Genomic DNA, 23899 nt, shown 5'->3' on the forward strand with positions numbered 1-23899 from the left:
AAATGGCTCTTAGGCACTTCCATTCAAGTGTGTCGAGTTAATGTTCTTCTTCCGCCTATAAAGATCAGGTTAAGCACCCATACTGCCAAATGGAACGAGTTTACGCCACACAGATTAGGAGCTACTGATCTCTTCTGAACTTTTTATCTCATTTTTGATTGTTCTTTATCCTGATCTGTTCTGTAGTTCGTCGAAAGCGCTTCAGGCCTTACTTATCATAGCATAGATTTCATTCTAGGCCCCGCCCTTGATTTAAATCAATGGCCCGAGGTTTTTTACCTAGCCAAGCTGTTGCATTGAAAGTGATATTTAAGATCAATACACTACCACTACTACTACTAATATTACTACTACTGGTAACAACAATTCACATCAGAATAAAACAGCCCAAGGTCAACATAGCTTTGAACACTCCTCCTCCACTAATCCGTTCAAAGCTTCACTCTTTGTCCCCTCCTATGAAGTTATAATTTCTCAAAATCCTTTTCTAAGACCTCTTCTCATCTCATTCGATGACGACTTGCTTTTGTTTAGCCCACGATCGATGGGCTAATGGGCAACCTTTTACAATCTGCAATCCTTCATCCGTAAAACCTGGTCTACAATCTTAAACTTTCCTTCATTATAAAAACAAAACCTCGGATCCAACAGCAATTATTGCTCAGATCATTATAACGGAAAAAATCCATGTTAACGAAACCAAAAAGTTCTTGAATAGTAACAGATTCTTATAGTGTCTCTTAAATTATATTAGTTCTTAGATTAATTAGTTCTTAATTATATTAGTAATCAATTATAATTATTAAAAGTTCTTGAATAAATAGAAAATAAAATTTGTGCATATATTCTGTATACTAGGGGTTTTTAATATTTTTAAACATAGGCTGTTTCATTTAAAGGTTCCACAACAAAGGTCACAAAAACACATAGACTGAATACGGATATATACATCGTTAGCCTAACGTGCGAAGATGTGTCAACTGTTTCATACGAAAGACAATAATTTCCAGAGCTAAATAAAAATCAATTAACGACTGATAGCCAGCCTATTTTTGCTGAGAAAAAAGGTTTAGACATCTGATTTTTGTTCTTCTTTTGACAATCTCGTAGCCTCATCTGCAGTGAGAAAAGAAAATAGCATTTCGCAACAGAAAGAACGATAAATTACAGTATTGGAAAAATGGAATAAGGTAATTGATAGCCCGGCATTTCTTGTTGTAAAAAAAGACAAATTAATGTAAAAAAATTACCTTTCTGACGTCGCGCTCTTCTTTTGACAGCCTCGTAATTTCATCAGTTTTCATCTTAAGCTGGCTTTCCAAATACCTGATTCTGCTCAGGAGCTTATTTTTCTCTGCAAACCACTTGCTTTCCTTAGTTCGGGTTACATTTGTCAATTCCTCGAGCTAGAAAACGCAAATGCTGTCATTTGTTGTCTGTATTATCCAATTAAATGCTGTCATGCATAATACGATCGGTGGGACTTTTTTCCGTAGTTTTCGAGACGAGTAAAGCGGCTCTCACAGTATATGCGTAATTTTCTGTGCTAAGTGGTTAAACAAATAGAAGCTCTCACATTTAACAAGTCGTTTCACACCCCGCTGAGGTAAAAACTCAGAAGACTGCCATGATCATCGTCTAAAATCATTTCTGTCATCATTGAAAGCTGTTCAGAAATTAAAAATAGAGAGGTTCAAGCGCTGATCAAGTGTGATAGATTCCTAGGAAAATATTTCAATTAATTTTCAATATTTATTATTTGCTGAACCAGAAATTCCCTTTTGTTGCCGCTACAATGGTTTCCACAACGTAAAATAAGCCTAAGTAACGTAAGACTCTATACAGAAGTCAGGCCTACAAGGCAATTCCCGCGTTACGGACTAAATTTGCTTCGCAAGATTACATAACATAACATAAAGTCTTCAATTGTGTTAGTGTGAGAGCTTCAACGGTATACGGTGAAAGAACCTTAAAGGTTTTCTCCTTTTCATTTTTTAGGAAAAACTGGTTAATTATAGTGTATAGCTGAATATGTCCCGTTGTTCTGATGTAGAGTACAAACACTGCACTCTATCATTCCCTCCTCCCTCTTATTATTATCTTATACCTGGACTTTGTCGCCAAGGATCAATCGGTGTTTCAAAACTACAGCCAATGATCTGCAAAATACGAGATATTAACAAAGTTTTGTTCTCCCTTTTGCACAATGTTATAATTCTGAATCTTATGTTAAGTAGTAATTTAGCTTGAATATATAAATTTAATATTGAACTTACTGAATAGATTGAAACCTGACATTAAAATTGACACCAATTTGATGAATACATTGAAGCAATTGGTAATTAACTGAAAACAACTTTTGGGAAGTTGCAAGTTTTGTGCCTATTTTGGATATAAAATAGATTCGGTTTTACATTGAGAATAACGGAAACAGAAAACTGGCTCAGAGAACTGAACAAAGTTGGTGTGAACGGTAACTTGTTGCTTTTATTTTTATTAACAATATATCCTCTCACACCAATTGTTGGTGTGACACTACTAGCACCACCATCAATACTGGTAGTGGTCTCTCACCACTGCCAGCTTAGGCATATAAAACCGAGAAAAATAAGTGTGAACGATACTTCATTGTGCTGCAGTAATTTGTGGTCTTCTATTTGCTACTCCTCCTTCTACAATTGTTAGATGTATTGGTTGTCTTTACTTTTTGCTGGGGCTAGGTTATTTTGTTTAATCGCGTTTTATTGCTAGTGTTTTATCTATCACTGATTTCCAATCCTCACACAGGAGCATACGTTTTTTCAAGCCTGTCGTTCAACAGATTCTTTGGCCATCGACTTACATAATTGACAATCGGTAAGGTGCCATCCAATCATTAGGCTGAAAACAATCATGTAAAGTTCCACTTCTTCAGACTTTTCTGTAGATTTAAAGAACTTGTTTCTATTTACGCACAAAAGAACGCAGCTAAGAAACAACAACGAAGAAACAGAATCCTATTGACAGTGTCATGTTTACCCTTCCCTTATAGTATTTACCCCGAATAACCAGAGAGTCCTGCTACAAATCCAAATTTTCGGTTCGACACCAACACGTCGTCAGACTAAAATTTCAATAAAATCTGATTTGAGACTTTTTTTCCATTCGTGGTATTGAGTGTTGGCATTTTTTGCTTTCGAGAAACAAAAAGGGCACAAAATGCAAGTTAATCTTGACGCAATGGCCGTAATCATGGATACAAATGTAAGCTTCTTGACGTGATGATCATTTCACCATCACCGGAAGAAGTATAAGCTGACTTGCTGACTTGGCTATTCAAGAAGGTAGGGAAAATTCGAAGACCTGCCATAAAGCAATCAGTCGTCAAGAATATCAAGGTTCGATATTTTTGAATTAGACTACTTATTCTCAAAGGAGATTAATGAAGAAGTAAACATTAAAGCATAAGTTTCGTAATAAGGTCTTTTTACGCTGAAACTGATCGACTTCGGCGAAAATATTAAGTACCTGCCAGAAGCTGCATCTTGTCTCTGTATGCTGATTACTGGCTTATATGGGAATTTTTGCTTCCTTTTGCCAACTAATTCACTGAAAACTAAAGATAGGTCAAAGAATTTAATTTTGACCAAAAAATAAAACCTGAAGTTTAATTTTGATCAAAAAAAACCTTTTCGTTACACGGAAATATCGGATGACTTTACTTTGTGCTGAGTTAAATGTCTGCTTAGGTTTGTCCAGTCTATAAGTAGAGGTTTTATGAACTTATGTAGAGATTTTCTATAGATAGCTTAAGACGTTTAACAGATTATAAAAAGGAGCTAGTAAAAACACTGCATTATTGTGCCACAAGCGAATATTTCTCCATTGACTCCGAATTAATATCATTTGGTTTCCAATCTCCACAAGAGAGTACGTTGTACTTTGTATAGCCAGTCTCCGAAAAGGCTCTTCGTATATCTACCAATATAAGTGGTAGCTCTGATGATTAATAATTTCATTAAAATACCCCAGGCATTATAATGTGGCCAACAGCACTATTCAGTAGGCATACAAACAATTTCCCTGAATAGACATGGTTAGTCCTGTGTCTTTTATTCAAATTTGGAGCCTCCTCCTCTCCTTCAGAATAATTCTTGAGTACAGGTCTGACTTTCAGTCTTGATTGCAGACTGAAACTTTGCCCGTAATATTTTTATATCATTTACATTAGTCTTCAGCTATATATTAGCTTAGTATTTTTATATCATGAGGTTGAGTAAAACAATAGCTATACTTCCTTATTTCTATATGTAAATACTATACTATATTCTTCTACGCTTTATAAAACACTAAATTCTATATAATCCTCAATATTATACAATTCCATGACGAAATTTTTCCATTTTTTTAAACATTTTCTCTTTTTCTCGGTTCTAAAAAATTATATACTTCCTTATTTCTTTAGAAAATGACAAAATTCTTCCCCCTTTATTTCTACCTAAATAATTAGGCTTTTTTACGTTCTCATCGAACATCACTAGTGCTTCTAGTGTCTCTTTGACAATTACTGTCTCATTTCTGTATTCTTTCATCCACCTCAGTTTCCCCGAAACTAGTTATTTTTTTGAATCAACCTTAAATAAAATCACTTTCCCAATGTCAAATAAAAGCATTCCCTCTCCAATATTAGGGAAAAGGCACGCTGCCTGTAGTTGAGCTAATTGCAATAGGTTTAATGACTACAAAGAAGAAACTACTTCTTATAAAGTACTTTTTTTATCATATTTGATAGTCTTAAGCAGGACCGTATTCAGAAATTTTATTCAGGGAGGGTTTTTTTTGGGGGGGGAGGGTACAGAAAGAACTTTAAAAGCGCATTAAAAATTTGCTTATATGCATTTTCATTACGTTTTTACGAATCAAAACAAACATTTCAGCAGGAAATGTCAAACCCCCTAGCCCCTCCACCCTGGATACGGCCTTGCTTTTAAGGTCTAACTTCATTGTGCAAGTTTTGATATTCTATCTTTCTACGAAAACTTTGCAATCATTTGGTAGCTAAGATTCAGTTCTAACTATCGAATGGATTTTTTGAAATTTGAAATTTTTTTTTGAAATTTTTTGAAATGTTTTTTTGTTAAAAATACGATGCAGATTGGTAGAAAATCATTGAAAAAAGGAACAAGTTCCGTATTTTTAAGCAAGTTTAGACCCTTCTCTAAGAAATTCTGACTTGGGGAACGGATACATCAGAGGTTGATCAATCCCAAAATCATAATATCTTGTCCTTTTGGTACAAGCTATAGCTGTAAATTGTCGCAAAATCGCTTGCTTAAGAAGGACAATTTCAAAAGATTCTTGAAAAAATTTAGGAAGCTTCTTAGCTTTCTCCAAGCACTAGGAAACTAAGAAGAGTCGATGTTATTTTATTTATTCATACCAACAATAGCCTATTTTCCATAAAAAAGATTTCCCAAAAATCATTCCAGGTGATCTTTCCATATAAAAAATGAAACAGCGTTGTTTTCATCCGTGCAGCTTTGTTCTGTTTTTGTCATTTCGTGAGTATCAGCAGTCATGGGGATTTCTTGCTTAATAAAAGCACTCGAACTAAGGTTTTGCAGCAACCAAAACGTAGAAAGACAAAGAAAAAACTGTGAAATTTTTTTCAACGCTGTAGGAACCCTAACGAGACAGCGCATTGGCTTTACGATAACTAAACAACAAAATGGCAATTTTGTTTAAATTGTTCAACTTCTAGCGAGATACGTGAAAGCTCGGATATAGACCATACAAATTTACTTATTTACCAACAATTCCCCATAACAAGTTCATTGACTTTATTTCAGCAGAAATCAGGGAGAAGGTCCTCGAAGTTTTCGATTCAGAATTTTATTCTCAGATACGATACCCAATGCTTCACATATTGATAAGCTTGCAGGTGTGATCTAAGACACCAGTTCGGAAGGGACACATAGAAAGAGACTATTATGTGTTAGTGAGGCTAATGACGAAAACAGGTAGGGTACAACAGAAAGTATAATAGAAGCATTGTCAAGGAGAGGATTCCTTCGGATACATGAGCTTTCTGGTCTTATGACTAGGCAAGTCCGATGTCTGGTCAACTTGATGGAGCCCAGCAGGAAATATCTGAACTTCTTGATCGTCATGTGCCCTATATTCCCTGACAGGCCCACAGACTAAACTTTACTATAGAACATAATGGCAATTCATCTCTTTGGATACTTTAGCTTTTCAACATCCTTGACAAAATACATGTGTTCTTCACTTCATATAAAAAAGCATTTTGTCACCCTTAAAATAAAATTCTCTTCGATTGAAAACAGCCCTAATCTCCGGAACTTAACGTGGGCTCAGTAAACTGCAATGACTGAAACCATACAAGCAGAAGTTACTTGTTGAAGCAATAGTTTCAGCCATTTGTGAAACATAACAGTTAAATAACACTGATGTGAAGTCGAAGGAACAAGCTATGAAAAAAATTATGAAAAAATGATGTATAAGATCAGGATAGCAACAGAAAATTTGAAGAAGAGGAGATTAACATCATTGACGCAACAGAGATGCTTGAAGCTATGAAGAAACTTTGCGAAATAGTATTGGAGGATGGAATGAGCTATTTCATTGACAGTGTAAAGGAGTTTGCCAGAATGAGAGAAGTCGATCCACAGGCAGATATTGTCAAAAACCATCGATGGTGACTTGGACCATCTCATTTTGACGGTCGAGATGAGAGTCAAGCCGAGACCTCAAAGTATCAGTTCTATATATAACATTTTAGAATCTTGCTCAAAAGGTTAACAACAATGATAGAAGATAATCTCAGAGCTTGCCTTGTCAATTTCCAGGCATTTTTATCCTAACTTTAACCTCCTTAAAAAAAAAAAGATTTCAGTTGCAAATATTGAGCTAGCAACAATGTTTTGTTTTTTTTCCAAACGAAGAAACACATCCAGATTTTAATGCTTTTCAAGTAGAGCTTCAATTTTTGCTTCAATTTTGCCATGGTGCTACTTGCTTCAGAGAAGTCCTACGTGAAGAAAATTGCCAGCGACACCAGCTTAAGCAAGCATATCGTATTTGCAAATTGGCTACGACAGCACCTATTGCAGATGCTCCTGCCAAAAAAAAAAAACATTTAGGAAGCTCAAGTTTATTAAGAATTTGCTGAGAACTGCCATGGTTGACTTTTGACTAGATTCCTTATGTTAGTGGCGAATGAGAAAGACCTCGTCGAAGCCACTGACTTAAACAAGATTGTCCAGCCGTGATCCACTTTGAAGAACAGGCAAATACAAACATAGCTGTCCTTAGTTACGCATGATGTATTCCGTTTTAGCTTCTTGTTTGTTTCCGTTGATAAGCATAAATAATAGCAAGTTAATTATAATAAATTTTCACAGGTCGTATAATGTGAACTAAGAGTCGTTTATATGATGGGATCTCACCTTTGGCCATGTTCCTTCGAGCCATCCCTGCCCCAAAATGCTAAGATGCAACAACTGATCATATATATGTGTGCGTGCATGCATATATGCGTATATATATATATATATATATATATATATATATATATATATATATATATATATATATATATATATATATATATATATATATATATATATATATATATATATATATATATATATATATATATATATATATATATATATATATATATATATATATATATATATATATATATATATATATATATATATATATATATAAGTTCCTTGAGTTACTAACTTTCTTCCAGTAATGATTTTAAATGCATGGTGACGCAGAACACCATCGTGGGAGCATCAGGAAGACAACTGCAGCAGTGCCTGAGATACAGATCTATGGACAACGGCTTCTGCAAAAGGCTACCTCGACCCTTTCGGGGTACCTGCAAAACTAGGAACCTTGCGGTCAACTCTATCCCACTTGAGAAGTGGATAGAGGTACGTAGAATAGGTAGAATAGGTACTTGAGAAGTACCTATTAATAATAGGAAAACCTTAATTAAACTGCTGTATAGGAAAGGTGATAGCAGTGAATGTCGTAATTATCAAGGCATTAGTCTGATCTCTTTAGGTAGCAAATTACTTAGTAACATGATACTTTTTTCACTGAGAGATGCTGTAGACAAAGTTATAAGCGAAGAAAAATGCGGTTTTAGAAAAAATAGAGGACGTGTCGATAAACTTTAACTCAGAGGTTAATAATTGAGAAGTGTCTGAGTTATCAAACATCTTTAGTCCTCAGTTTTATAGATTACGAACAAACGTTCGATTCTGTTGATAGAAGAGCTTTAGCGAATGTCTTATATTTGTATGGTATACCAGACAAATACATTGAAGTGATGAGTGCTATGTATGAGAATAATACTACTGCAGTTCAGGTAGGAAATGATGTTAGCAGCTGGGTCCGTATTTAATCAGGAGTTAAGCAGGGTTGTGTTCTATCCCCCTTTATATAGATCATTTTGATGGACTTCGTCTTAAGGACCAAAGAAAAGGTAATGGGAGACCACGGATGCAAATGGGGACAAAAAGCTCTCCTGGACTTAAATTATGCTGATGATTTAAGCACCGAAGATGAATGTGGGAGCAAATTGAATGAACTTTTAGAGTTTTTGTGAGTCCAGGGTGCTAGAATAGGTTTGAGAATTAACGTTAAGAAGACTAAGTCGCTAAGGCTAGGAATAACTGAAGATGAAAAGGTGACGTTGGATAAAGAAAAGATTGATCTGGTGCGCGGCTTCACTTACCTTGGTAGTATTGTTAGTAAAGACGGTGGGAGGAGAGAAGATTATAAAAGTAGAATATCCAAAACTCAGGGTATTTTTTCACAGTCAAAAAATAGTTTGGAAGAATAGAAAGATAGGATTGAAAACCAAGATTAGAATATTAGAAGGCATAGTGATGGCAGTAGTCAAAAGGGGATGAAGATTTGTTAGATTTTATCCAGAGAAACTGACAACAAATTGTTCTAGGTACCCGGCTGACTGACCGTATTTCAAACATAGGCAGTATAAAACGAGTGGTTCAATCCTATATTCTAAGCCTATAATCAGAGAAAGGTTGAGATGGCTAGGGCACTTTCAGCGGATAAAGGATGAAAGATTGCCGAATATTGTCTTTTTCGGCCAACCATCTAAGACTAAACGGAAACCAGGTCGTCCTTAGAGGTGGGTGGGAGGATGCCATAAAGAATATTTAAAGACAATGGTATATTGTCTAAAAAGGGAAGCTTTGAATACATTGGGATGGAGGAGGAGCGTGCGTAGCTGTGTTGGCATCAGCCGACTTGGTGCTGCGATAAGTTATTTTAGTAGCATAGGGAAGGCATAATAGGGAATATTTTTTTTTCTTTATTCATGTCTTTTGTAAAAAAAAAAAAAAAAAAAAAAAAAAAAAAAAAAAAAAAAAAAAAGTACACTTCTTCTTGAGTTTTGCATTCGAGTGCAAAGTTCTCTAGGTCAATAAGATTAATGTCCCTAAATCAAGTATTGAAATGTCCTCAAGAAGAGAAACAGCAAATTGCCCTTACCATAGCTTCAAACACATAAAAAAAAATTACTATGACAGGGAGAACCGTTCAGGGGAGGGGGAAGCCGCTGTGAGGTTTCCCACTTTGTTCACATGTAGTTTCCTACATTTTTCACTTTGATTCTGATTTGTTGCTCATATTTAAGACGGGAGAAGTTGCTGTAATTAATTTTACCCCCTGATGCCACCAACCCTAGGAACGACTTAGGTGATAGGAAATATTTCTAAATACCGTCAATGAAGAAATTTCAATTGCAGTTATGCTCACGTGAAATTGCCTCTTCTATGACTGTTGCATAGAAAAATCTACACAATTTACATGGCTGTTGTTTTTGCTCGGAAAAAATTGCCCACTTCCCTCATAAAAGTTCATTTTATCAACTTAATTGCTTGACAAAGAAACTGTTCCTTAGTTCGTCAACTAAATTGTTACGTCAAGTGTATGGTGCTACGAGTGAACCAAGCGTTACTTTTTGATTAAAAAATAAACTCGAATGAGTCCTTCAAAAATACTCTTTTTGAACAATTCAAAACTCTTTAGCAAGATAACTTTACATGGGTCATAATATTCAGGGGACTTTCAACACGCTTTTTGAAATAAGAGGAGCTTCTATGCTCAGTATTACAAAACTAACAAGTTAAATTTAATACATTGCTACTGAAGTAATCCGAGACAAGTTTCTGAGGCAAATAAAAAAATCAAACTGCCTTTATTTTTTATTTATTTTTAAAACTTGATTGAACTCAGAAAAGAAATTATATCAGTTTAATTTAGAGTACTTAGCAAATTAACTTTTCATTGTTATGGATTTCAAGCAGCTTTCGTCGATTTTTTGTAAACTAAGAGGAGTTTTTACGATCACTATAACCAAAATAACAATTTAAATGAAATATTAAGCTTCTATGTGAATGAAAATTACACCCCCTCCCCCATGCTTAATAGTTAGATACTTCTTACGCAACTTCGATCAGCGACGAAACGCCAGCAAACCCACTCATTCGGTTTGATTTCAGCAATGTTTCTTGCAGATTAATTTCAGATTCGTTTAACCTTGTGAGAAAGGCCAAAAAAGTACAATATTTGGCAAACTATCATCCGCAAAACGTGGCCTAGCCATCATAACCTTTCTTTCATTAGCCCTAGAGCAGTGGCTTGCAGCCGATTTTGGGTTATGCCCCAGCTAGGCATTCCTAAAACTCTGATCCCCCCCCCACGTGATTTTCGAAATTTGTTCTTCAAAATTTATGTGTTTTCCCTAAAAGAAAAGTCTATATTAGTTGTGATGTAACCTTTTTTTTAGTTGATGATTTTTCGACTAAGGTCCATAAGACATACGGGATGCTTATATTTTCGAAGACTTTTGTAATCGTTATATTCACGTAAATTTTTATTCTTCCCTTGTTATACCTATTATTCTTTAACTTTCTCCTTTTTTGCATCTGCTATTGGATAAAAACAAATGTACAGTCCGGTCTTGTTTTCGTCGTTTTTTTAAGTTTCTGTCATGATTGAACCCTTGAAGAAGTAATTCCATTTTAAGTGTAAAGACCGTATTCCTGATCCGTATCTGGCTATACAGAACACAACTCTTAAGTTTCAGCATAGTTTGAAGAAACATCCTCTATTAATTTTCTTAAATTAGTTTTGTTTCTTTAATAGTGTTTTTCTCTTTATTAGTGTTTATTTAGTACCCTTTTTTCATTATTCTATATGTGATTTTTTATCTTAAAAGTGGGTAACAAAACACACTCATTCATTGAATATCTGCCCCTATCATTGCGTTGGCTTTCAATCTTATAATCTTAGTTCCCTAACTTATCTTCCCATACTTCCAAATTTTTTCCAAATTCGAAAAAAGATAACCCAGTGTCATGCTAGTCTACTTTTTCTTCTTCAACGCCATCTTTACTAACAATACCACCCAAGTAAGTGATGGTGTCCATTTGATCGATTTTCTTGTTACTGTTTCTACTTTTATTTACTTTTATTTACTCTTATTCTAGACGGTTTAGTCTTTAGAACATTTATTTTAATTAATTTTACTTTGATATTTTGCTCAGAATAATAATTTGCAACTATTGATTGTTCTTGTAACCATTGACTATTTTGACCCTTAAGGGGAGAGAAGTTGCCTGGAGTTAAAGCAATTAATAAACAACTCTAGTGAGTTCAACAAAGAACCTTCTTTGATGAAACACTTTTGGATCAAGTTATAGTTTCGCTGTTTAATACTGTTCACAATTTTTAACTTCATACATAGAACATAAGCAATGCTGGGTATCATTAAAAGATATATTAAAAGAAGTAATAAATAGAGATAAGGATTTTGGAGAGAATAATTTTGGCATCTGCTATCGGATAAAAACAAATGTACACTCCGGTCTTGTTTTTATCGTTTTTTTTTAAGTTTCTGTCACGATTGAACCCATGAAGAAGTAATTCCATGTTAAGTGTAAAGATCGTATTCCTGATCCGTATCTGACTATACAGAAAACAACTCTTCAGTTTCAGCATAGTTTGAGGAAACATCCTCTATTAATTTTCTTAAATTAGTTTTATTTCTTTAATAGTGTTTTTCTCTTTATTAGTGTTTATTTAGTATCCTTTTTTCATTATTCTATGTTTGATTTTGTATCTTAAAAGTGGGCAACAAAACACATTCATTCATTGAATATCTGACCCCTATCATTACGTTGGCTTTCAATGTTATAATCTTAGTTCCCTAACTTATCTTCCCATTCTTCCAAATTTTTTCTAACTGCGAAAAAAGATAACCTGGAGTCATGCTAGTCTACTTTTTCTTCTTCAACGCCCTCTTTACTAACAATACTACCCAAGTTAGTGAAGCTGTCCACTTGATTTATTTTCCCGTTACTTAACATTACTTTTTAACTATACTTATTCTTATTCTAAACAGTTTAGTCTTATGAGCATTTATTTTTATTAGTATTATTTTGATATTTTGGTCAAAATAATAATTTTTATATTATTACTTGTTCTTGTAACCATTGACTATTTTGACCCTTAAGGGGAGAGAAGTTGCCTGGAGTTAAAGCAATTAAAAAACAACTTTAGAGAGTTCAAAGAAGAACCTTCTTTGATGAAACACTTGTAAATCAAGTTATTGTCTCGCTGTTTAATTTTGTTCACACTTTTTAACTTTATAAATAGAATATTGACAATGCTAGGTATCATTAAAAGATATATGAAAAGAAATAGTAAATAGAGATAATGAATAATAATAGCAAAAAAAGAACTAACGAGATTTGCAGCAGTAATTTTTTGTTACAGGTGTAACAAAATCCTGTATGCATGGGAACATATTAAATTAGCATTATTATACACGCTGAATTTGAAAGTTGTACCAGGGCCTACCAAAATCTCAATTATTTTTGACGACTTTACTTGTTTTTGCTGTTTTCGAACTCCCCTTCTTCTTCCCAAAACTAAATTCAGCGTAAATACCTGACTAGGGTATATTTTGGCTATCATACTAAACTAAATCGCAGACTTAGCTTAAGAGTAGATGTAGCTTTGTAGATGTAGCTACAAAGCTCTATCTCCTTTACATTATTCTAAAGCAAGATCTAACAGTATTTTGCTTTGACTGGATTGTCTATTGAAAAAAAGAACCCAGAAATAATTTTATCGATCCAAAATATCCAACGCTTTAAAATTTAATTTCATGATTTCACAGGGAACCAGGACTTAATTTTTGGGCAACAACGCATTAATTTGCGTAGTACTCAACACGAAATGGAGTGTATCCTATGAGGGAGGGGGGAGAGTTCATATTTTATATTTTCCAGTTTGTACATTGAAAAGGAACTTGAAAATGAATTATTCATAGTATGCAATAATTTAATGCAGCTTCTAAGAGCCTTTTCACAATGGAATTTTACCATTGTCAAGATTCAGACAACACTAATTTGAACCAATCTGATTTTTCATAGAACTTTGTGATTGGTTGAAAAATTCTACGAAAATTCTGATTGGCTCAAATAAGTGCTAGCAATATCTCGATATTAGTAAAATCTCATTGTTAATCGGCCTTAATTTCGATAAGACACTCAGAATCTTGATCCAAGTCTCGACTGTATTTCGACACCTTTGTTTATTTCGGCTAAAGCCTTGTCTTGGTTACCATCATTCATTCGGACAGCTATGAATGGAGAGACAATCATAGCCTTCGAAATTTTCGAAGGCTGTCCAAATCATAGCCCAACTCTCTAAAAATGACCAGCTCCGAAAATACTAATTGTAGGGTGAAAAATGTCAATCAAAACGAGGCTTAACGAATTGCTCTCTTTCTTAGCCAAAAAGCAGGAACTCACTACTTCCTTACTTTAGTTCTGTAGGAAATCTATGTACCTTACTCCTCATTAATGACCACATGAACATTTTTAGTGTTAAAAGAATTATTGAAGAGTCAAAACCAAACGTTTAGAGCACAATTTTTGGCAAGGACCATTCCTAAACTGTCTTCAGTGGTAATAATAATAGAAAAAATAACAAATTAATGGAATCAGAAGGTGCTCAATGAAAAACTGAACTCGTGATTTTTACTGAAAATCAACTATACAAACTGCATAGGCAGCAGCTACAGTTCGGGAATAAAACATCGCCCAACCTTAGGGCAACACACATAAGACGACGATAATTATGACGACATGTGACGTCAAAATCAAATACAAATTAACAGAGAACCTGGAAGGGTTTATAAACTAATTTTTAATACGTATTGTTAAGATTATTTAAATATGAATAATCTCAATAATTGATGACTAAAATATGAAAAATATGAGTGGCAGGGGGGAGGGGGGCATGAACATATCTGCAAAAGTCATGCACTCGGTTAATGAGCCGATAATACATAGATTCTTATATTAGATTTACATACATTAATCTATATCTTATACATGGTATAATACATGGTATATACAAATATATAGTCTTATACTATATCTTATACTATATATTATACATATTATATAATACATAGATGTATTAATCTAAGCACTTTGGATATTTTTCTTTTCAAATCTTTTACAAATTTGAATCTACTGGGGAGGTCTTTGAAGCATCAAAGGGTTTTTTCCACAAAAACAAGTGTTTTATTTCTGTTTGAGTCCGTTTAAAATCATTCCTTCTGTTTCATCATTTTCCAAGTAATTCCGCAATTATATTCACAATAATGTGTTCCTTTTTAACATACCTTATTTTTCAACTCCATTACTTCATCTGTCAACTTTGAAGTTTCATCTTCTCGCTTTTCTGAACTCTTTAGTTTCTTTTTTTCCTCTTCAATCTGCAGCTGCCATCTTCGTTTTTCATTCTCCATTTGCTTTTCAAACCTATTCTTTTCTTCAGTTAAGCTTGACTTCAATTCATCAGCTTCTTTTCTAGATTTCCTCAGGTGATTTGCTTCTTTCCGAAACACATTAATTTCTTTTTCAAGTTCTAATATACGAGAATGTATTGCAGTTGTCGCAGCTGGTGTGTTGTTATTTTCGATCCCAATGAGACCGGCATGTTTCATTATCCCATTGTAATCATCGGTGTTCAACTGAATCTCTTTGAGAGCCTCACTTACTTCATTATTATACTCCCCTATGTTCTTGAAAGCTCCCCAGATGGGATTTGAGGCAGTCAGTCCCCTTTTCAAGGGGGGCGGAGAAACAATCAGTCCGCTTGTGAGTTTCTCTTTGGTAATTGCTGCACTGTTTTTGTCACAAAATTTTTCCACTGACAAATTCTCCTTATCCGACTCTGTCATTTTAATATAACTATCACCATTAGTGATCATACTATCAGCAGTGTTGTCAAATTTTTTACGAAGTTTTTGGACAATATCACTAGCAAATGTATCACCGGCAGTTTTAACACTAGAAGGGTCGTCAGACTTAATATCATCGACACCATAGCTCGTAACCATTGTATCTGAATCAGAATCACCCTGAAAAAAAAAAGAAAACATTAAAAAATGAAAAACAAAACCTGTAAACATAAAAAAAGAAAATGCAAAAGTCGTTTTCTTCTTTTAGAAAAGCCCCCCCGCGCGCGTAAGTCGTTACGCGCCATATTAGTTACGCGCCATTGTAGCTATACCTCATTATTCTAATGATGTGTCCCTGTGTCCCGGTCGTCATTTATATTACCTGTGTCCCGGTCGTCATTTGTGTTCCAGTGTCCCAGTTTGCAATTTCTCTTTGAGTGTCCCGGTCGTCATTTATATTCCTTGTGTCCCGGTGTCCTGGTCGTCATTTGTGTCCCGGTGTCCCGGTCTGTAATTTCTATTCGAACAATCCCTGTGTCCCGGTCGTCATTTATATATCCCGCCTGTGCCCCCGGCGTCTCCGTTGTAGTTGTGTCCCTGTGTCCCGGTCGTCATTTATATTCCCTGTGTCCTGGTCGTGATTTGAGTCCGGGTGTCCCAGTCTGTAATTTCTCTTTGGGGTTCCCGGTCGTCATTTATATTCCCTGTGTCCCGGTCGTCATTTGTGTCCCGGTATGTAATTTCATCAGTTGACAAACATAACGTCAGTCGACAAACAACTTCATGACGCATACAGCTCAATCCTTATAATGACGTCAGTCGACAAACATGACGTCAGTCGACACACAAACATGACGTCACTCGACACACACACACACAGACAACTTATTTTTATATATATAGATAGATAGATACGTCAGTTGATAAACATGACGTCAGTCGACACACCAACATGACGTCAGTAGACAGACACACATACAAACAACTTATTTTTATATATACAGATAAAGCATTTTAACTCTGGCCAGATGAATTACAAATTTCAATCTTAATTCAGTGGGCAGGTTTTTCTTCTTATTTTTTATCTTAGCTAGAATAATCTACACAAATGAGAGATAACTTTCCATTTTCCTATATCAGCTACAGTGTACAATTATCATTTAGTTGAATTTTATGGAGACTGATTTTACACCTAGACCCATATCTGTGCATGCGCAGTTTGCACGGATTTTTCATTCAAAATCTTGCTAGTTGCAGAAAAAAATGATTGCCATTACATCCGTAGTAATTATAAATAAAAAAAATATTTCAAAATTTCACGAACTAAACACGCAGCTGCTGCTATAGGACAACTTTAGGCATATTTTGACGATTAATAAAGACTAAGATTGAAAAATACAAATCACAAAATCACAAATTCACAAAATCTGGCTAGCTGCAATTGAGAGTCCCTTTCGGTTTCTGACAATGCACAGCATTGCACACAGAAGGAAATAACCAGGAAAAGAAAATAATTTGAAAAAGAAATAATTCACAAAGTCAAGAAGCAGTGCTATTGTCCTCGCCTTTTATGTAGAAATACTATAGCAAAACGCATTCTTTACATAAAATTAAATTTAAAAACATAAAAATTTTCGACTGAAAGTAAGGTGCAGCATTGAAGCTTAAAACGAACAAAAATTATTAAGTATATGAAAGGAGATGTCCCTTCTTCAACCGTCGCTTTTTACACTAAAGTCAAAGTTCTTTAACCATACTTCTCACTCTAATTTAGCGTCCTTTGTGTTTGAGCATGTATTTCTTAAAGAATTGGGACAAAAAGTAAAAATTTAGCGGAAAAGCCGCCCTCACATAGGGAATAATTTCTGTTAGTTTTAAGTTTGAATGCTACTCCTTACTTTCAGCAGAAAAATGTATATGTTTTTATGTTTAATTTCGGGAAAATTTTCAAATCATGCCATAAAATCTCATCCTAGTTCCCCTGTGTAAAACTTCGGCTCCAAAATCCCCTCCCCATAGAAGCTTTCCTAACCACTGAAAATCCTCCCATTGTAAAATCCCACCCCTCTTCCAGTCCTATAGGATTACTGGTTCGATACGATTACCTCTGGGGAAAATGCAAACAAAAAACAACAAAAAACGAACAAAGAAAAAAACAACAAAAAACGAACAAAGAAAAAAACAACAACAAAGAAGACAAAATTCTACGTTGTAGATAGGAGCTTGAAACCTCTACAGTACGGTTCTCGAATACGCTAAATCTGTTACTGTGGTTTTCATTAAGATCCCTTAACTTTTTGGGGTGTTTCCCCCCTTTTTAAAATCAGGCAATTTTACTAGGGATCGCAATTTTTAGTTGATAACATTAACATTTCTGAATTTTAATATATTTAGAATCAGAATAAAAATTCAATTCTTTTCATGGATCCACTGTAATCAAAATTCAGTTTTTTAGAGTTTCGGTTTTCAAAGTTTTTTAGAGTTCCACGAACTGTTAGATAAAGTTTCAAATAGATTGTTGTCCCTGTGACAGGTTATAAGCAGGACTAGCCATTCCATATAATATGTCACATTTTCAAAAGTTGGTTCTTTTTATTTTTCTTTAATCTTTTTTTTAGCAAGAAAAGAACAGACCATACCATCATAACGAGACTGTTAAAAGTAGTTTCATAATAAACTATTTCAAACTCTTTCAAACTCTTGGTTTATTTAAGTGATACGCAGTTTTGAAAAAGAAAAATTATAGGGGTTTGAAGAGCAACAGAAACTTCTAAATATTAGAAAAGTTCAATATGATGCTTCAACATCATTTCCCAATGTTTTTTTGTTTTGTTTTTTAATCCAGATCGTTGAATTAAACTCTATATAAAGTTAAAAAAACGAAAAGAAACAAACAGAATTTTAGCATACCACAAGAGTAAAAATTAAAAGAGAAAAATAAAATTTAAAAATTTAGAAAAATTAAATTTTAAAAGAAAAAAAATTTAGAATTGAATTTTTGTCCTCATTTGCAGTAACTGGTTTAAAACTATTATGTCACTAATCTAGGCCCAATCTTGAACTTAAATAACTGTTTCTAAGAAAACTAAAATCCCTTAAATTAAAAAACTCGGATTCCTTGATATTAAAAGCGTAATCGCAACATAGAAGCTTTAGCCCAAAAGTCCAAGCAATAAAACTCCTTGAAACTTAAAACAAAGGATGTAGGAAATATTCGTAAACTGAAGCGCAAAAATTAAGTTTCCTCCATTAAAAAGATCAATCGTGAATTAGGTCACAATAGACATATCCTCTCGAACATTAAACCGATTATGAAGGCTAAGAAGTGACTTTGTTGTTCAACGTTCACTTACATGGAAAAGCTGAAGTTTAAACTGCTTAACCCTGGTTCACACATCTACATCTCCATGGAAGAATAAGATATATTACCAGATATAAGGACATATTACCTCCCCTTTCATTGCAAGTTAGCGCATAACGGTTCATTCGCAGCGCTGAGATATTTTAATTGAGCCAGTAATAAGCCAGTTGGTACTAAAATTTGTGTATAACAAGTGGTTTTAAGAATCGTGACATATTCACGAAAAGCGTTTTAAAATTTGATTGTATCTTTTATTGTTTATTTGATTTATTAGTTGTATTGTGTGAATAGATTGAAATAAAGGTGTTACTTAAATATGTTAGAACTATCTAGAATAGAATGTTGATGGTTAATTTTGACGAGAGTGTAAACCGAAAGATTGTACTTTGCTATCCTAAGAATCAAATTTCCAACCAGGATTCCAGGACTGTAGCAAACTAAATATTCTATACAATGTAGATTCTTTTTCATTGGGTGACACAAAATCGAACTGCAAAATCAAAAGTTGGCTCATTTTAAATCATAGCTCCGGTGACATATCCGGTAAGCATCCGGTAAGCTTACCGGTAATCCGGTAAGCACCGGTAACATATGAGCCCGATGACCAATTGTAAGAATCACCGATATTTTTAGATGAAATATTATAAAATATTCTCATTGATTGTACTATAAATTTTCTGCTTTTTCCACCAGATTTCACTTCAAAATGCACCAGAGAATTCTTTTAGGCTTAAATGACCTCAATATGCAGACTCCAATCAAATCCCTAATGCCTTCTGTAATCTAATCCCTAGTCCCTTCTCTGATCAAATTCCTAATCTCTTCTCTAATCAAATCCCTTCTCTAATTAAATCCCTAATGTTATTATACTCACACCCTCATCTCTATATTGCAGATCCTACGATACAAAAATCAAAACACTTGATCATAGCCTATTGGAACGCAATGTTCTAACGCCAACACTGCATACCCTCTAAAACAATTCGCTAAAGTGTCTCAAAGGCTACAAACTACCACCCTGAATTAACCTGGATGAACCTACCCTTGCAAAGAGTATTAAAATCGAAATATTCACCTACATAATCTAGTGTCCTGCACCTAGGGAGCTACTATAAGACATTCTTCTTTAAGGGTTCCAGTGCCTGGAATCCAAGGAGCCGTTGCGATACGTATCTCCTCTCAGAACCTAACTTTAATCGCAATTTTACATAAATTATAAATTATGAAAATTAGAACAGGGAAAATAGGATTCATAAAAATATAATACTATAAAAAAATTTGCCAAATTATTAAAGCAAAAAGTACTTTTGCAACATCTGATCAAGATCAAATTACAATTGATCAGGTCGATCAGGAAAACGATAATGCTATAAGCAGGACAGAAGTGTCATTGATACTAGATCATTCGTGATAGCCTCCCTTTGAGACCTGCTTAGCAAACAGTTTTTAGAAATTATCTCAGAAGTTTAAGAATATTGATACGACCTTCACACGTGACAGTAACGAGATAACTGGGTCTCAGGGTCAAGGTGGTATCCAGGAGGGTTTGAACCACTAATTTTGTTCGGGGAGGGGTATTTCTGTCGGGAAGGGGGGACAAAACTGTTAAAAACTCGTCACTTACAAGTCAGACAAAAGTTCCGGGAGGGGGGCTATGTACACCCCCCCCCCTTCCAGACAAAAACACCCCTGCCCCTCTCCCATGAACAAAAATAGTAGATACAGCCTTTGCTGACGTTGGAATGACCCGTGCGACTGGATCTCAAATTTGAAACAAAAACGGTCTGATATGATTGAAAACGTCTACTTAATTAACAAACAGTGTCGTACCAAAACATTTGGAAAAATGGATAGATAGGGGGCAACACCTTTATACAACTTTCAGGCAAATCAGTCGTCACTAAAACGGTTTAACATAAAATTCAAAATTAACTCACAAGAATCTGACTATTGAACCTGCATTTTAACTTTTTTTTTTTCTTTTCTCATTTTTTTAAACAATACCTGAGAAGGCATGTAAATTTATCAGTAAATCGCCATGTTTCTATATTAAGCTTGGTTTTTCAGTTTGTTGACACTTTCGGTGATAGACACGTGCATCAGCATGTGTCCATTTTAAGCTTGGTTTTTAGGTTCGTTTACCCTTTGGTGATGGACAAGTGTATCGATATATGTCTATATTAAATATAAAAAAAAATTAACTGCAAGTAAGGAGCAACATTAAAATGAACAGAAATTATTCCGAATATGAAAGGGTCTGTCCCCTCATCAACACCCCACTCTTTATGCTAAAGTTTTTACTGTTTTAAAAAGAAGAGTTGTGAGAAAGAGTCAAACTTTAGCGTAAAGAGCGGGGCGATGAGGAGGGGACAGCCCCTCTCATATACAAAATAATTTCTATTCGGTTTGAGTTTGAATGTCGCTCTTTACTTTCAGGAAAGAAAACTTGTTTTTCATTTAATATCTGAACGTTTTTTAATTCATGCAAGTTTGAATTTTGGCTCACCGTACATGAATTATTAAAACGTAATTTTTGTATTAATTTTACCTTTTTTTGGTTAAATGTATGTCTCGAAATTCTGATCAGATGTTCTTGAGAAAAAAGGGGCGGGGGAGGGGGCCTATTTGCCCTCTAATTTTTTGGTTACTTAAAAAGGCCACTAGAAACTTTCAATTTTATTTACGGACGTTTTTATTAGCAATAAATATACGTAACTTACGAAATAACTTACATAAAGAACTTCTATGTTCGTATATTTTTAAACGTATAAGAGGGGATTCGCCCCTCGTCAATACCTCGCTCTTTACAAGAAAGTTCAAACTTTTTTCCAATTCTTTAAGAATGATCCCTGAATCGCAAAGGCCGTTTCATTAGAATAAATAGGTCTTTTGAAATTACTAAAAATACTTAAGTATAAAGAGCGAGGTATTGAAAAAGGGACGAATCGCCTCATACACGTAATAATTTCTATTCGTTTTAAGTTTTAATGTTGCTTTTTACTTTCAGCTGAAAAAACTTGTTTTTTATTTGATTTTCTAGTTGTTTTTTTAAGTAATGCTGGGAAATCCAGCACCCTTTCATGGAAATTCTCTTTCCCCATGATAAATTCCTCCAACCCCCTTCCCCTCTCCCCACTACCAAAAAATCCCCCCTTGAAAACGTATGTATCCTTCTCAATAACCAATACTATATGTAAACAATGGGCAAAGTTCACAATTTGCTGTCCTTCCTTCGGGGACTGAGGGGGGATTTGCTGAACAAAATCGCTATCTCAAAATTTTGATTCGGTGACTTTTGAAAAAAATGAGCGTGGGAGGGGGCCTAGTTGTCCTGCGATTTTTTTGTCACTTAAAAAGGGTACCAGAACTTTTAATTTCCGTTAGAGTGAGCCCTCTCGCGACATTCCAGGACCACCGGGTCGATACGATTATCCCTGGGGAAAAAATTAACACACATCCCTGATCTTTCTTCTGGAAAAAATACAAAATTCCACATTTCTGCAGATAGGAGCTTTAAACTTCAACAATAGGGTTCTCTGACACGCTGAATCTGATGGTATGATTTTCATTAAGATTTTAGGACTTTTAGGGGGTGTTTCCCCTTTTTTCGAAAATAAGGCATATATTCTCAAGCTTGTAACTTTTGATGAGTAAGACTAAACTTGATGAAACGTATAAATTTAAAATCAAAATAAAAATCCAATTTTTTTATTTATCTATAGGTATCAAAATTCCGTTTTTTAGATTTCTGGTTAAAATTGAGCCGGGTCACTCCTTATTACAGTTACCACGAACTGTTTGACCAAGCTTAATTTTTAGCTAAGTTTTTAGATTCGCTGACACCTTCGGTGTCAGACATATGCACCAGCACGTGTCTATATTAAGCTAAGTTTTTAGATTCGTTGAGAGTTTTAGCACTGGACACATCTACCAGCCCGTGTCTATATTTACCTTGGTTTTTAGGCTCGTTGACACTTTTGGTTTGGCATGTACTCAGTTTCAAATACTTTCATCACAGAAATTACCTTTCTTCAATTTCAGCCATTACTTTTTTGGAACTTAATATATGTAATGAAGAAAACACTTAGTAAAATACCTCAAGAGTATATTCAGCGTATTTGAACGAATCGGCAAATCGAACGTGTCGACTTTCGTCTTGGTTTGCAGATTCAAACTTCTTTGCCGTAGATGCCTGCGGTGTACTTGTACTGCCCTCAGTCATAAAGCGCTCTATTATGGAAGAATTAGAAATGAAGCTAGATTTGTCTGCTACATTCTCCAGAATCTCAAAAACGGCAAGATCTCTCAATTCTTTCTATAAAAAAAATTAATTTTTCTAGGTTTGTTATATATTATTAATAGGTTAGTTCTAGGTTTTATAATAGTTCTCTGTTGCATAATAGTTCTTAGATCGAGATTTATAGACTAAACCGACAATCAATCAAAAAGAGAATCTTAGGTTTCTTACCTTTTACCAAAGCAAAGCTCACAATAAAGGCAACTTTTCCAGCAACATTGTAAACTTTTAATTCCCAAGATTAATTCTATTCATTTTATATTCAGTTCCATTCAACACTCCTTGAAAGTTTCAACTTGATACCCCCAGCAAAGCTCAAGGTATTGAAAATAAGTTATTTTGATGAATTGGTACCACACAGTGTCTTTTGATTAACTAGGCTAATTAAACGTGAATCAATTCTAATTCACGTAGGAATTTATAGTGCAAAACGCCTAGGAAGACTGGGAGATAAAAATTTTACCCGCCTTAACCCAACACCAAATTCGAAATCCCCTTGCCAATATTAAAGACAAACATTATTTGCCATTAAAAAACCCTTTACAAAACATTTGCAAATTTTCGGGGTTAGAAAACTTCTTTTGAAATTATCCATTAGAATTTAGCCACTAAAATTATCCACTAAATTGTAGATTAATTTCTAATAAGTATTTTCAAAGTAAAACATTATACATTGAAAAATTTGCCATAAGCAACATAGGTATTCTACTATTCAACATATTTGGCCAGTAACAACATAGGTGTTCTGCAAAGGAGCAAAGTGAATACCACTAATTGAATCCTCAACATACCTTAAAAAAATAAGTACCCACCTCAAGATTTCTACAATTGTCCCCTCAATTCTCTATATTTTTTTTAATAACTAATTATTGTTCACGCTTCATCGATATTGCTTCATCCCTCCCTCCCTCAGTCTCAAGAAATG

The 23899-nt window shown here is 34.5% G+C and overlaps 1 protein-coding gene across 3 annotated transcripts in view; it reads right to left on the bottom strand.

Annotated features, from left to right (window-relative positions):
• The window catches only part of LOC136026611 (uncharacterized), a 65826-nt gene that overhangs the window by 27040 nt on the left and 14887 nt on the right, over positions 1-23899 (bottom strand). For all 3 annotated transcript variants that reach the window (XM_065703334.1, XM_065703336.1, XM_065703335.1), the window contains exons 4-6: positions 22774-22992; positions 14756-15496; positions 1251-1406 (exon numbers count right to left, since the gene is read on the bottom strand). In XM_065703334.1, the coding sequence (XP_065559406.1) occupies positions 1251-1406; positions 14756-15496; positions 22774-22992 (1116 nt within the window). The remainder of the gene's footprint in view (positions 1-1250; positions 1407-14755; positions 15497-22773; positions 22993-23899) is intronic.

This window comes from Artemia franciscana, chromosome 4 (assembly GCF_032884065.1).
Source record: "Artemia franciscana chromosome 4, ASM3288406v1, whole genome shotgun sequence".
NCBI lineage: Eukaryota > Metazoa > Arthropoda > Branchiopoda > Anostraca > Artemiidae > Artemia > Artemia franciscana.